The 16,271-nt window shown below is 43.7% G+C and overlaps 1 protein-coding gene and 1 non-coding gene across 2 annotated transcripts; both read left to right on the plus strand.

Moving 5' to 3' along the window:
• The first annotated feature begins 1,726 nt into the window (after positions 1-1,726).
• dbt (dihydrolipoamide branched chain transacylase E2) lies at positions 1,727-16,067 on the plus strand. Its single transcript, XM_024421068.2, has 11 exons — positions 1,727-1,851; positions 3,188-3,314; positions 5,049-5,124; positions 5,277-5,458; positions 5,681-5,808; positions 5,988-6,240; positions 6,580-6,746; positions 8,681-8,758; positions 13,979-14,170; positions 14,446-14,517; positions 14,805-16,067. The coding sequence occupies exons 1-11, from the start codon at positions 1,807-1,809 to the stop codon at positions 14,970-14,972; spliced, it is 1,488 nt and encodes a 495-aa protein (XP_024276836.1). The 5' UTR covers positions 1,727-1,806; the 3' UTR covers positions 14,973-16,067.
• On the plus strand, positions 14,566-14,704 carry LOC112251917. The gene has a single exon (XR_002953780.1). It is a non-coding gene; the product is annotated as a small nucleolar RNA SNORD94 (small nucleolar RNA).
• Positions 16,068-16,271: the final 204 nt, after the last annotated feature.

The raw sequence follows: 16,271 nt of genomic DNA on the forward strand, positions 1-16,271 counted from the left end.
ATATATATATATATATTTGGTATTAGCGGTGTTTGAATTTGTTGATAAAATGCGGGACTTGATTGTTTGTTTGCGGAACAAAGGGCAAAAACACAAGACTGTCCTGCACAATCCGGGAGATGTGGTCACCCTACACATGAAAACCAGAGAAAGGAGAACATCGGAATCCCATTAGGCAATGAATTGAAGATCCTGTAACGCCTCACACAGCAGATTGTCGACCAATCGCGTTCCCGTTGTCATGCTGCGTCACGCGGTTGCTAAACTAATCGTCACGAAATCCCGTCTCAAAATCAGGGTATGAGTCGAGAAACCTGCATATTTTCCTTGAAAGTGCGTAGTCACGATTCCCCAGCTATACGATATAACAGATAACCAATTAATTATCTCGGAAAAGATTTGTAATGTTGACGAAATTCATGCTAATGTTGGGTTTTTGAGCTAGCGCCCAATTGACTCTCATTCATCGCTTGAAGGAGAGCTTTTCTTGTCCCAGAAAAGTCCAGAATGCATCGCGCGGTCCATTGACGACGCATGGTCAAAGTACACACGTTAATACGAGTTTCCCTCCACTTCTATTGTGTAGACGACCAAAATAAAATAAAACAAACAACTTTACTATTTTAAAATAAACCGATTTGATCACTACACAGGCTCAGGCGTCTTCCAGCGCCAGTAAAACGTTTTTACAAGTCCCAACTATTTTTCTGCGCAACCACAATGTCCAGTTTCTTCTGAGGCTTGAGTTGTACAGTTTAGAATTGTGGCAATGAATGCCACAAAACCCACATTTTTAACACACGGGATATCTTTTGACTTGCAGCAAACATTTATTTCAGCATGTGGTGCATCCACTACCATATCTTCACGAGCATCACTTGTTTTCTCAATTATTTTGCCACCTCAATCTCATTCACCCTTACCGGGCATTCCAGGAACTCAGGATCATGATCCCCACAACTGCAACACCGTTTTTCTTCTACACACCGTTCTTCAGTATACTCCCTCCATCTGCCCACACTTGAAACAAATCCTTTACAGTTCTTACACTGCAGTGGTTTGGAGACTAAAGCTCTTACAGCGTGTCTTACATAACCACGCTTCACACGAGTAGCATAAGAGGTTGGTTGCACCTTAATTGGGGAAGACGGCTCATGGTAGAGACATAAGTGGAACAGACTTTTATTTTTCTCCATTCACCCATTCAATCTCCCTTTGTTCTTCAGAAATGCAATGAATCAAAATAAGACCACTCCTGGTCACAGACACACTCCACTTTTCCCAGCGTGTACGTCACCATTTGACACCTCAAATGGATTTCCCAGACATGCATTCTTACTCAACAAGAAGCGATTCATTATCATTCATAGACGTTTCCTCCACTTCATTTTCAGACAATTTCATTTTTGCTCCAGTTTTCGAAACTACCGTTGTCCCTTCAGGACATGCATCTTCACCAACTTTGTTCAGCGTGCTGCTTGATTCGAACTCAGCATCCACTTCTACCATTTTACCTGTCTGACCTGGACCAATGTCCCACCCAACAGGAAATATTATTTATTCTCAGTCAGGGGTACTTGTTCCCCATCTCCTCAAAAGTATGTCTGACTCATAGTGCATTTATGCCGCGTTCACAACCCCGTTGAAACTAGGAAACCCGGATATTCTGACTTGCTAACAGTTTGAGCATGGCACGTGTTTCCTAGTTCCGACTGGCCTACGAACGCAGCAACATCTCTATAGTGACTGATCTCTGATTGGCCATTGAAAGGGGCGTGCGTTGGATCCGGACGAAGAGAAACAAAGATGGCGGCAGTTACCAGAGGCTCATTCACATTTATGAGACGCTTGGTAGGTTTGTTAAAGTTTTTCCAGATGTGTATACCGACGTGAAAGCTTTGCGAGATAGTTGATGACGCACAATGATCATACATTTTTAAAATACTGCTACTGTACATCAATATAGAGACGCTTCCCATGCAGCTGCTAGCCTGACTAGCAAACAAGCTAATTCGAGTCTGTTACAGTGAAGTGGGATTGAAATAGACCATTTTTCCTAATTGTTTTGTAGTTATGAATAATTGCTATGAATAATTGCTATCTGTTGGTTACTACTACCCAGATAGTCAACTATTTATTTGACTTAAACTGTTGACACTGTGTGTCTGAAAGAATTGAACTTGAATGCCAATACAATGTCATCCCTAACCCATTCATAGACCACTGTAACTAACGTTACCTTTATCGCCTGACGATAGTACTGTAATATTTTAGATTTTCTACGCTCGTTCTGAACGTTAAAACGCATCGCTTGCGGTATGGTTTTGGAATCAAGTTACGTATTTTTCATATCAGCGACAAATACATTTCTAAAATCAAAAGGTTAAATTACGACACACTTTTTATAGGGTTAGCGTTTGTGATAGGGTTTCCACACGGCAATCTCTGTTATATGACAACCTTTGTTTACGGAAGACAGGCGGCCACCTGTGCTAATTGGCTATTTAGCGTTCTCCGAACACCTGTGTGTAAACTTAACTGGGGAGGAAGTGTAGTTCGTCAACTGGAGGCATACACTGCGTATGGATTTGTGCAACACTTACTGTAGCAGTTTATCTTTGTTATTTGAAAGATTCTTTGTCATTGATATTTTTATTTCACCTTTATTTAGCCAGGTAAGCTAGTTGAGAACAAGTTCTCATTTACAGACCTGGCCAAGATAAAGCAAAGCAGTGCGACACAAACAACAGAGTTACATGGAATAAACAAGCGTACAGTCAATAACACAATAGAAAAAAAGAAAGCCTATACAGTGTGTGCTACTTTGAAGAATCACAAATATAAAATATATTTAGATTTGTTTAACACTTCCATAATTCCATATGTGTTATTTCATAGTTTTGATGTCCTAACTATTATTCTACAAATGTAGAAAATAGTAAAAATAAAGAAAAACCTGTTGAATGAGGTGTCAACCTTTGATTGGTACTGTGTGTGTGTAACATTAGATTGTTAAACTAAACTTGCTCTGCAGCTAGTCAACTGTTGAAAGCTACGAAGTCATGCTAGCTATATCTTTAGATGCTGAAATGGTATAGAAGTATCCATTAACAAAGCCTAGTCCTGAAACGCGACCCCATCTAATGACTGGTCATGACATGGATCTATTTCTCGTTTATCATCGCAGCTCTTGGCACATCGGTACAAGCGTTGCTGCTCCAGGGTCCAAACTGGCCAACCAGACTACACCCGTCATCCCCACACTGTCTTCATCCCTCAGCTGTGCAGCTCTAGGTTTTTCCACACCAGTTATGGTAAGTAGGCTTTGGGAATCGGTGCACAGGGATGTGGAATGAGGAAGATGCTACTGCTGACAGTGTACACTCCGTACCTCAGCCACGCTCAAGGTCCTAAACAATATCTTAACCGCCATCGATAAGAAACATTACTGTGCAGCCGTATTCATTGATCTGGCCAAGGCTTTCGACTCTGTCAATCACCACATCCTCATCGGCAGACTCGACAGCCTTGGTTTCTCTAATGATTGCCTCGCCTGGTTCACCAACTACTTCTCTGATAGAGTTCAGTGTGTCAAATCGGAGGGTCTGCTGTCCGGACCTCTGGCAGTCTCTATGGGGGTGCCACAGGGTTCAATTCTTGGACCGACTCTCTTCTCTGTATACATCAATGATGTCGCTCTTGCTGCTGGTGAGTCTCTGATCCACCTCTACGCAGACGACACCATTCTGTATACTTCTGGCGCTTCTTTGGACACTGTTAACAACCCCCGGGCAAGCTTTAATGCCATACAACTCTCCTTCCGTGGCCTCCAATTGCTCTTAAATACAAGTAAAACTAAATGCATGCTCTTCAACCGATCACTACCTACCTGTCTGTCCAACATCACTACTCTGGACGGCTCTGACTTAGAATACGTGAACAACTACAAATACCTAGGTGTCTGGTTAGACTGAACTCTCCTTCCAGACCCACATCAAACATCTCCAATCCAAAGTTAAATCTAGAATTGGCTTCCTATTTCGCAACAAAGCATCCTTCACTCATGCTGCCAAACATACCCTTGTAAAACTGACCATCCTACCAATCCTCGACTTTGGCGATGTCATTTACAAAATAGCCTCCAATACCCTACTCAACAAATTGGATGCAGTCTATCACAGTGCAATCCTTTTTGTCACCAAAGCCCCATATACTACCCACCATTGCGACCTGTATGCTCTCGTTGGCTGGCCCTCGCTTCATACTCGTCGCCAAACCCACTGGCTCCATGTCATCTACAAGACCCTGCTAGGTAAAGTCCCACCTTATCTCAGCTCGCTGGTCACCATAGCATCTCCCACCTGTAGCACACGCTCCAGCAGGTATATCTCTCTAGTCACCCCCAAAACCAATTCTTTCTTTGGCTGCCTCTCCTTCCAGTTCTCTGCTGCCAATGACTGGAACGAACTACAAAAATCTCTGAAACTGGAAACACTTATCTCCCTCACTAGCTTTAAGCATCAACTGTCAGAGCAGCTCACAGATTACTGCACCTGTTCATAGCCCACCTATAATTTAGCCCAAACAACTACCTCTTTCCCTACTGTATTTATTTAATTTATTTATTTATTTTGCTCCTTTGCACCCCATTATTTTTATTTCTACTTTGCACATTCTTCCACTGCAAATCTACCATTCCAGTGTTTTACTCGCTATATTGTATTTACTTTGCCACCATGGCCTTTTTTGCCTTTACCTCCCTTATCTCACCTCAATTGCTCACAACGTATATAGACTTGTTTATACTGTATTATTGACTGTATGTTTGTTTTACTCCATGTGTAACTCTGTGTTGTTGTATGTGTCGAACTGCTTTGCTTTATCTTGGCCAGGTCGCAATTGTAAATGAGAACTTGTTCTCAACTTGCCTACCTGGTTAAATAAAGGTGAAATAAAAATAAAATAAAACAGACAGTAAACTAAACTATGTGGAAGTTATAGGTTAAAGAATGTCTGTTTCATTTTTAATGATCATTTGCTTTCTTTAGTCACATCAGGACCAATTCTGCCATTCAAACTCTCAGATATTGGCGAGGGCATCATGGAGGTGACGGTGAAGGAATGGTATGTTTTCAAAATATAGTACAGCAACATACAAAACTGTATATGAATTATGTTTTGTTAAGAGTTGCCACTAGAGGCCACACAAGTTTAATGATTACTAAACGTAGCTACTCCAAGAGAAAGATGTTAAGGTTGTCTTTCTGTTTCCATAGGTATGTGAAGGAAGGAGACAAAGTCTCCCAATTTGACAGCATCTGTGAGGTACAGAGTGACAAGGCATCTGTCACCATCACAAGTCGCTATGACGGTGTCATTAAAAAGCTCTACTATGAGGTTGATGCCACAGCCTTAGTGGGCACACCCCTGGTGGATATCGAGACAGAGCCCGGTCCGGGTAGGTATGCCGCCAAAGCACCAACAATGGCGTAATGGGAATCTCCCAACTTTTTATGTATCAAATGTTGACAATAGAACTGAAACTTGAAGCCAGTTCATATTACCTGGGTCACGTTTATAATAATAAATCAAAACATTTTGGAACACCAAATTATCTAAGTTCAAAACAACATTGTCTTCTGTTGGAAGGTGGGAATAGTGACTTTGGTCAATCTTTCAGAGGTGGTCCATGAGGAGGATGTTGTGGAGACCCCGGCGATGTCAAACGATGAGCATACACACCAGGAAATCAAGGGACACAAGACCCAGGCCACACCTGCAGTCCGTCGTTTAGCCATGGAGAACAATGTGAGTTGTTATTAAAAGACCGACACATACACATGCAAGCATGCATTCACTGCAAGATGGCACTACAGCACAGGATTTAGCACCACCCCTTTAAACCTGAAATGACCAACTACTGGGTGTCCAGGCTTTTGTGATTGTCTATTTACCTCTTTGCCTCCTTACTTTCCATTCCTCCTTAGATCAAGCTGAGTGAAGTGGTCGGTACCGGGAGAGACGGACGGATCCTCAAAGAGGACATCCTCAACTTCCTGGCCAAACAGACAGGGGCTATCTTACCCCCGACCCCATTCCATGAGATCCAGCCACCCCCTCCCGCAGCATCCGCCCCCTCCTCGGCCTCCATGCCCAAGATGAAGCCCACACCAAGTGTCCAGCTCCCTGTCGTCTCCAGGCCCGTCTTCACGGGCAAGGACAGCACTGAGCCCCTGAAAGGTAGAGGGAGCTTTACATAGATGGTTAATGGTTCCAATAAATGTGTTTGCTTTCTGGGATATATTTCTGATTCAGAGAATAACCCATAGTATTAGCTAGACAGGTTAAATATAGTCTATTATAATTAGAGTAGCAGTGATGTTTTGAACGTGTTTCAAAAAGCAACTCACTGTATTTAAATTCCCAATCTAGGTTCAGTCCAGGTTCCAAACAACTTCCTTCTGGCTTTGTTTGTAACAGTCTAAAGTGACCTGACCGGACAGGTGGTAACTTAGCAATATAGTACTGGCTTCATCAAAACATAACCCTTTTTCCCAATGTGTTCTTCTGAACGACCAGGTTTCCACAAAGCAATGGTGAAGACCATGACTGCAGCTTTGAAGATCCCCCACTTTGGTTATAAAGATGAAGTGGATTTGACGAGGCTGGTGCAGTTGCGCAAGGAGCTGAAGGGCCTGTCAGAAGCTCGCGGTGTCAAGCTCAGCTACATGCCCTTCTTCATCAAGGTGACCTTTGACTCCTGACATGATGTAATATGAAGTTGTGAGGTGACATGTCTAGTGTCAAAGTGACGCTATTGCCACAATGCATGGGGAACACCTAATAAGATGTGTTCGTTTTGACGTTGAAATGTCAGCTCATGCCAGATCATGTACTCTTGTTATGACAGAGGTAGCAGCTTGTCTTATGTGACGGAAGTGTTATAATGCCCTGCACAGAAACTTCATTATTACAGGGGTGTCATGAAAGAATCATTGCACGTCATACCTGAAGTACTATGCCAGAGGATTTGGGTAAATAGCCTGCTTGCTGCGGTTTGGATCACAACATAGTCCCTGTGCCCATGAAAGCAAAGGTAATTAGCACTCACGTTGGTAGCCATGAAGTGCTTTAAAAGGCTGGTCATGGCTTACATCAGCGCCATCATCCCGGAAACCCTAGACCCACTCCAGTTTGCATATCGCCCCAACAGATCCACAGATGACGCAATCTCAATCACACTCCACACTGTCCTTTCCCACCTGGACAAAAGTAACCTTATGTGAGAATGCTGTTCATTCATACAGCTCAGCGTTCAACACTGTAGTGCCCACAAAGCTCATCACTAAGCTAAGGATCCTGGGACTAAACACCTCCCTCTGCAACTGGATCCTGGACTTCCTGACGGGCCGTCCCCAGGTGGTAAGGGTAGGCAACAACACATCTGCTACATCTGCTACACTGATCCTTAACACGTTGGCCCCTCGTGTATTCCCTGTTCTCCCACGACTGTGTGGCCAAGCACGACTCCAACACCAACATTACATTTGCTGACGTCACAACAGTGATCACCGACAATGATGAGACCGCCTATAGGGAGGAGGTCAGAGACCTGGCAGTGTGAGATCAGAGACCTGGCAGTGTGAGGTCAGAGACCTGGCAGTGTGAGGTCAGAGACCTGGCAGTGTGAGGTCAGAGACCTGGCAGTGTGAGGTCAGAGACCTGGCAGTGTGGTGCCAGAGACCTGGCAGTGTGGTGCCAGAGACCTGGCAGTGTGGTGCCAGGACAACTCCTTCAACGTGCTTAAGACAAAGGAGCTGAATGTGGACTACAGGAAAAGGAGGGCCCGAGCATCACATCGATGGGGTTGTAGTGGAGCAGGTTGAGATTTTCAAGTTCCTTGATGTCCCCATCACCAACAAACTATCATGGTCCAAACACACCAAGAAAGTCGTGAAGAGGGCACGACAATGCCTTTTCCCCTCAGAAGACTGAAAAGATTTGGCATCCTCAAAGTTATACAGCTGCACCATCGAGAGCATCCTGACCGGTTGCTTCACTGGCTGGTATGGCAACTGTTATGCATCTGACCATTAGGTGCTACAGAGGGTAGTCCGTGCGGCCCAGTACATCACTGGGGCCAAGCTTCCTGCATCCAGGACTTCTAATACTAGGCAGTGTCAGAGGAAGGCCCAAAAAATGGTCAACGACTCTAGTCACCCAAGTCATAGACTGTTCTCGGCAAGCAGTACCGGAGTCCCAAATCTAGGTCCAAAAGGCTCCTTAACAGCTTCTACCCCAAAGCCGTAAGACTGCTGAACAGTTAATCAAATGGCGTTGACACCCCCCCGTTGTTTTTACACTGCTGCTACTCGCTGTTTATCAATGCATAGTGACTTTAACCCTACTTACATGTACAAATTACCTCGACTAACCTGTTCCCCCACACATTGACTCTGTACCAGTACCCCCTGTATATAGCCTCGTTATTGGTATTTTGTGTTGTTGTTATTTTTACTTTAGTTTATTTAAAAAAAAAAATTGTCTTTACTCTAACTGCATTGTTGGTTAAGGGCTTGTAAGTAAGCATTACACGGTAAGGCCTACACCTGTTGTATTCGGCGCAAGTGACAAATAAAATGTAATTTGAAGATAATCATGATCTTCTCTGTTTGAGCAGGCTGCTTCCCTGGGCCTTCTTCATTTCCCTATCCTCAACGCCTCGGTGGACGAGTCTGTTCAGAACATCACCTACAAGGTAAGGCTGCAGGAAGGGGGGATGGTGTTGGGGAGACATTGCTTCCCTTTCAGTCAGTCAACTTTGGTACAACATACTATGGGGAGTCGCACTCTCTCAACTTCTGTTGAAAATCTAAAATCACGCCTGACAAGGCCAATAAAATCCTTTCCTCTCTGGAAGCCCCGCCTTCCACAGGTGATAAGTGTGAGGCTAGAATGAATTCTTTCCATTATTCCGCTCTTCATGTCGGTGTAGACAGGAACGATTCACGCTACTAAAAGAAACAATTGGAACACGAGACTGTCTCACGTTGCGCCAACTAAACTGCCCCTTTGTGGTTGAGCGTGCTCACCCCTGGATGTTGTGTGCTGGACTTTGTATGGTTCTTATAGTTTCCTAATCACAAAAAATGTGTTATTCTTCGGATTGTTTGGCCTGGCTATAGCAATGAGTTAAGATTGCTAAAAATGTGACCTAGATGACGACGGCTAAGCCGGGTTTGGGTTCATAACCATGCCCAAATGAATAAAGAGATACTCAGGTTTGTTGTCTTTGTGTAAGTTAGAGGTTGACAAGGGAACAGGAATGGTAGTGAAGTTCTGGAGTGAGGCCTAATATATAATTTGCTAAATAAAAACCAAGAAAACAATAAATGGTCATTTCCTCGCTCCAGTTGTAGCCAGTCACTTGACGTCCGATGCAAGTGGAGAAATATACAGTTGCACGTCATGAGTTAATTCGACTGAAAGGTTGCTTGTTCGGCCTCCTGGGTGGCGCAGTGGTTAAGGGCGCTGTACTGCAGCGCCAGTTGTGCCACCAGAGACTCTGGGTTCGTGCCCAGGCTCTGTCGTAACCGGCCGTGACCGGGAGGTCCGTGGGGCGACGCACAATTGGCCTATCGTCGTCCGGGTTAGGGAGGGTTTGGCCGGTAGGGATATCCTTGTCTCATCGCGCACCAGCGACTCCTGTGGCAGGCCAAGCGCAGTGCACGCTAACCAAGGTAGCCAGGTGCACGGTGTTTCCTCCGACACATTGGTGTGGCTGGCCGGGTTGGATGCGTGCTGTGTTAAGAAGCAGTGCGGCTTTGTTGGGTTGTGTATCGGAGGACGCATGACTTTCAACCTTCGTCTCTCCCGAGCCCGTACGGGAGTTGTAGCGATGAGACAAGATAGTAGCTACTAACAATTGGATACCACGAAATTGGGGAGAAAAAGGGGTGAAAAAAAAGGTTGCTTGTTCGAATCCCAGAGCCGGCGAGGTGGGAAGAAAATCGTCCGTTCTGCCCTTGAGCAAGCAGTTAACCTCCACAAGAACTGATCCCAGTCGCTGATGATGTCGACTTAAGCCCCCCACCCCCCCCGCACCTCCTTGGGTTAAATGTGGAAGACACGTTTCGTTTGAATGCATTTGGTATCCACTTTCCATCTGGGTAAGTAGAAAATCTCAATGTGGTTATCACAGCCATTAAACTCTTAACTGTTTTGAAGTCACCATTGGCCTCATGGTAAAATCCCTAAACAGTTTCTTTCCTTTCTGGCAACTGAGTTAGGAAGGACGCCTGTATCTTTGTAGTGACTGGGTGTACACCATCCAAAGTGTAATTAATAACTTCACCGACATTTAAATGTAGTTTATTTTTAAAATATATTTATTTTCATCTACCAGTAGATGAAATATAATTGTGTGGGTGTAGTCGATGGTGTAGTCATTTAAAAAAATCATGTTAAACACTATTATTGCACATAGTGAGTCCATGCAACTTATGTGACTTGTTAAGCACACGTTTACTCCTGAACTTATTTCCACTTGTCATAAAAGGGGTTGAATACTTAATGACTTAAACATTTTGAAAAATATATAATTCCACTTTGACATTATGGGGTATTGTGTGTAGACCAGTGACGACAAATCTCAATTGAATCCATTTTTAAATCAGGCTGTAACAACAATGTGGAAAAAGTCAAGGGGTGTAAATACTTTCTAAGGCACTATATAGCTACAACCAGGCCTGCCCTGAGAACAGTCTTGGTTTCCACTAAAGCGATTCTGTATGCAGAACGGGGGACAGACGAGCAGCTAACGGAGGAAGTTATTTCTGATTTCTGCACATAAATTATCACGGGACAGGAAAATTCCGGGGTTATGGAACTGTTGCGGGGTCAGGACATGCAGGGAACATTTTTGACAAGACAGGACTGGAATACATTTTCAGTTGTAGGATGCGGAGATTGATTGAGTCTTTGGTCAGAGCAAATGTCTTAAATGCCTGGGTGGCTGCCCACAATCAACACGGTTCTTGCGGGCTCTATCACCAGTTACGGGAGGCTACTCTACGAGTACCTCATGAAGTCGGTTGAGGGGAATGCTAAGAGTGTGCAAAGCTATCATCAAGGGAAAGAGTGGCTTCTTTGAAGAATCAAAAATGTTTTGGTTTCTACATGATTCAGAATAGAAATTAGCCTGTAAAAGTAGAACAATGTTCTTATACCAAAATTAAAGATGTTTATTGAAAAGCAAAATATTAACTGTTGAGTCTTCATCCCTGCTAGAAATCATAATTATCATTTAAAAAATAAACATTTTGCCTTGAACAAGTCACCTACGCAGTAATACAACACAATGCCGAAGTATATTTATATAATTTGCGAGCGACCTGTCCAATAGGCTATTTGTATGAACATTTTAAATGAATAAAGAACGAAACACAGCTGTTTTCCGGACTCTAATTTAATTTAGCCCAGGCATGAACATTTTAATTAGGAGTAATAAATAACAAACGGCTGTCTACGAACACCAGGGCCAGCCGGTCATGGCTAGAAGGGATCCAGCATTTGTCAAATTGAATGTCAGATTTGACTTTTTGTAGCAGTTTAGGAGAATTGGGTTAAGCTTAGGAACAGGGTTTGTGTTAGCTAAAATTGAACTTGATCTTAATTTGACAAAAGCTGGATTCCTTCTAGGCATGACCGGGCAGGCCCGGCCCACTCACCATTCTCGCTGCGATTCAGCACCACAGCAGTGGAAAGAGGACACTAGGTGGTCACAAAATGAATAAATTATAAAACTGTTGTTGGACAATCATACTCGATATGTAAGTAAACGAAATTCGTTAAGGCTGGTTCATTGAGTTGAGGCTTATTTTTATAATGCTCCTGTGAAACGAGGCACGCGTCATGCATTTATGAAAGCACTTGCTTCCAAAACACACATGATATCCCTTTTTACAGTTCTTCTAGATTATGTTTATTGTAACGCTCCACGTCCTTTCCAACCTCTCTCTTAAACTGCCGCTCCATTCATTAAAATCACCATTTAAACCAACCCCCCATCTATTTTTGTGTCTACCTGGACCGATATTTGTTTGAAGTATTGAAACCAAACCCTATGATGATTCCACAAGGGGGCACCCTTCCCATAGGTTGTGCATTACTGGGATTCATTGCTGTTTCCTGTCTGTAGTTCACTAGTCCCTCATGAGGTGTCTAGTTGATACAGGTTATGGGCCCGTAGGCAGTTGGTGGTTGGAAGCAGAGTGGAGGGAACAATCAGGGTTGGACACAACCATGCTATTGTCCAACACACGGTCTCTGATTCAAATGAATCCCAAAATGAGCTGTCTTTCCCCAGCTCAACACTTTTCATTCCTAGGAATTAGATGACGGATTCTCAACCTATTGCGCCCACTTGGGATTTGGTTTTGGATGCTCTGTGAGAGGCCTTCTTTTGAATGACCGAGTCTGGATCTGAAGATCTTCTCCTGTGACATCTCCTTTCTTGTGGCTTTAGCCTCGGCTAAACATGTTGGGGACCTCCCAAGTCATCCATACACCCTTCCGGTACTTAGTTCGCCCAAGGCCATTCTGAGGTGACGTCGCATCCAAATGCAGTCTTCGCCCCGAAAGTAATGGCTATGTCCTACAGGTCCTTTAAAAATAAAATGTTTAAGCTATTTTCTATTTTTCGCCTCCATTTGTTTCTGATGAGCAACAGTTTGCATGCCCTGTGTCCGGGGGCTTTCTTTACGCACGTACATTGAGCGGACCCGGGATATCCAACCAACTTTTTGTCTGTTTTGCTAATGCATCTTGTGGCAGGGCGCTCTCTAAGCAGCCTCCACAATCCAGTGGGAGAGATGCTATCTCCCTGGCATGTAGCAGCAAGCTAATGAGGGTACCTCGCCTCAAGCGCCGATTTAAAACATTGCAGATTTCGACTTTGTTTTCTAGTGTTTTTTTTTTCTTTTCTTATTTTTGTTTTTATTTCACTTGGTCCCCCCACCGCCTCAAGTCTATACTCTGCCTCCACCCTAATAGACATGTATTAATCACTGCTACAATTATGTGAATATAGTTCTATCGTTTTTTTATTTATTAGCATTGTCATTTTATTTCCACTTAGTCCTGCATGTCAGAGCTTATGATTTTCACTGTACTCTGCAATCACACCTGCAACCCTGTACATGTCACTGTTAACACTTCAGAGATTCAGTGTGTTTATCTAGCTGTGTACGCGCCAACTCAACCAGGGGTCTGGCAACGTCTCGGGTGTTATTTAAAGGGTTGGCCATTTGAAAAAAATAAATAAATATAGGATTCATAATATTCAATAAATTATAGTACCTAACATCCGATTTGGACCAAACTTTTTTTCTTTTTTCTAACAACGAGTAGGACATGAGGGATCCATAGAAATGGTATAAAGCCATCCGCGGACCACCCCAACAACGAGTATATAGTATCCGTTCTATGTTTAACAAGTAGTTAAAAACTGCAGCTCTGAGAATTGTTTCTCCATCCTATGTAATGTATTCTCTGTGAATTTGTTGTCCGCTACCCCCCCATTGGAACGCCGACTGTGAAGCCAGGTCTAATCGCCCCAACATTAGTGCCCAACCTCACTAATGCTTTTGTGGATGAAGTCCCCGCAGCAATGTTCCAACATCTAGTGGAAAGCCTTCCCAGAAGAGTGGTGGCTGTTATAGCAGCAAAGGGGGGGACCAACTCTCTATATTAATGCCCATGGTTTTGGAATGAGATGATTGACGAGCAGGTGTCCACATACATTTGGTCATGTAGTGTATATTCAAATAGATGGGGTACTTGCTCACAGCGAGCAGAATGCTGGACGTAGAACTAGAATGACTCAAGAACATGACATTTCGCTCATCCTTTCTTCAAAGTGATTGAGAACCTGAGCTGGTTCTGAGATGTGCTGATATGTCTCCTCCTCCTCCACCAGGCATCCCACAATATTGGTCTGGCCATGGACACGAGCCAGGGCCTGCTGGTACCCAATGTGAAGAATGTGCAGTTGCTGAGTGTGTTTGAGATCGCAGTGGAGCTCAACCGCATGCAGACCCTGGGCGCCACAGGCCAGCTGGGCAAGGCCGACCTCACAGGAGGCACCTTCACCCTCTCCAACATTGGCTCGGTGAGCAGGGGAGTGGGGAGGGGGACTAGTGGCTAGGAGGATGAGCTTAAAGTGATACTGATAAGTCAAACAGATTTATATATATTTTTTTTTAACCTTGTGAGATTTTATAATTTTGACGTTTTCATAATTAAAAGCCGTGTTTGCATTTTTTAGTAGCCATCTAATGCTAACTTCAATAGTAATTGACAGCTAGCGGCTGCATTATTTGGGACCTATGCTTGCTTAAGCCGCTTGTTCAGTCTTTACATGTCATGTGTTTTCCATTGAATCAGATTGGAGGCACTTATGCAAAGCCAGTAATTCTGCCTCCTGAGGTGGCGATTGGCGCTCTTGGAAAGATCCAGGTTTGTGAAAATTATATTACTTTAACATTATCAGTTATGTTGTCAATGCTGGCTATGATGAGTGGCGCAGGGGTACGGACCTCAGCTGATAATGGGAGCTGAGTGTTGGTGCTAGTTCTCAGCTTAGTGGGCATGTGGCCAGCTGACTGGGAGGTGTCAACACGATACAGACGCCTGACTGAGCCTCACGACATTGTCTGGACTTACATTTATATTTATTTGATAGTTATGGATGTCTGGATTGATTTATGAATAATCATCTCCTGACATGTTTATGCCCCTTCCAGGTCCTGCCAAGGTTTAACTCGAGGGACGAGGTGGTGAAAGCTCACGTCATGAACGTCAGCTGGTCGGCAGACCACCGGATCATCGACGGGGCCACCATGGCGCGGTTTTCCAACCTGTGGAGGGACTACTTGGAGAACCCGGCCTCTATGGTCCTGGATCTGAAATGAGCATGCGGTACCCTGGCCTGCATCCCCTGGACGCAAGCCCAGCAACGCAAAACCAGCCCCCATGATGATGTGAAGTTGGTCTACTGTACTCTGACTCTTTGGGTAGTCACTTTGACTGGGTGTTACTGGTCACCATACTGCTCCTGACCCCTTGGCCTTCCAAACCTTTCTTCCTCCGAACATGGATGGCTGCACACGCCACGGACACCACAAGTTCCCTTACTACTCAACGTTGTGAAACTAATCTCTAGTTGCTGGCTGTTTTTATCTTTGTGTGTGGCCTTAGTTTGATTGCTCTCTTCTGGTTGCCTTACTGACATAGGATGGGTATGAACAGTAGCGCTTTCTCCTGAAGAGCAGAATGTTGGAAAACAAACCTGTTGTATTTCTGAAATACTATATAACCCTGTAAAAATGTCTTTGCACCTTTTTGTTTTCTTACAGCCCCACACATTCCCTCATCAATGCTAGAAAGCTATTTTCAAGAGAATGTGCGGTTTAGTGATTCCCTATGGAAAGCACCATTGCACAACATGCGCTTGTTAGTGTTCATATCAGCTACAGTGCCTTCAGAAAGTATTCATACCCCTTGACTTATTCCACATTTTGTTGTGTTACAGCCTGAATTCAAAATGGATTAAATTGATGCAATACCCTACTATGACAAAGTGAAAACAGGTTTTTAGAATGTTTTGCAAATGTATTGAAAATAAAATACAGATCTAATTTATGTAAGTATTCACACTATTGAGTCAATACTTTGTAGCAACCTTTTGGCAGGAATTTCAGCTGTTAATCTTTCTGGGTAAGTCTCTAAGAGCTTTCCACACCAGCGTTGTGCAACATTTGCCCATTATACTTGTCAAAATTCTCCAAACTCAAATTGGTTGTTGATCAAAGCTAGACAACCATTTTCAGGTCTTGCCATAGATTTTCAAGTAGATTTAAGTCAAAACTAACTTGACCACTCGGGACCATTTACGGTCTTCATGGTAAGCAACTCCAGTGTAGATATTGGCCTTGTGTTTTAGGTTATCCTGTGTGTGGTGGAAAGCAGACTGAACCATGTTTTCCTCTAGTATTTTGCCTGTGCTGAGCACCATTTTATTTTTATCCTGAAAAACCTCTGTCCTTAACAATTACAAGCATAACATGATGCAGCCTCCACTAAGCTTGAAAATAAGGAGAGTGGTAGTCAGTAATGTGTTGCATTGGATTTGCCCCAAACACAACACTTTGTATTCAGGACAAAAAGTTAAATACTTTGCCACATCTTTTGCAGTATTACTTTTGTGCCTT

This window comes from Oncorhynchus tshawytscha, linkage group LG05 (genome assembly GCF_018296145.1).
Source record: "Oncorhynchus tshawytscha isolate Ot180627B linkage group LG05, Otsh_v2.0, whole genome shotgun sequence".
Taxonomy (NCBI): Eukaryota; Metazoa; Chordata; class Actinopteri; order Salmoniformes; family Salmonidae; genus Oncorhynchus; species Oncorhynchus tshawytscha.

What these genes read in the sequence shown, in the direction of transcription:
- dbt (XM_024421068.2), top strand. Translation starts at nt 1,807, where the DNA reads ATGGCGGCAGTTACCAGAGGCTCATTCACATTTATGAGACGCTTG. An exon ending in GTTTAGCCATGGAGAACAAT is followed by an intron (nt 5,809 to 5,987) that starts GTGAGTTGTTAT and finishes ATTCCTCCTTAG; the next exon opens with ATCAAGCTGAGTGAAGTGGT. An exon ending in CAGCACTGAGCCCCTGAAAG is followed by an intron (nt 6,241 to 6,579) that starts GTAGAGGGAGCT and finishes CTGAACGACCAG; the next exon opens with GTTTCCACAAAGCAATGGTG.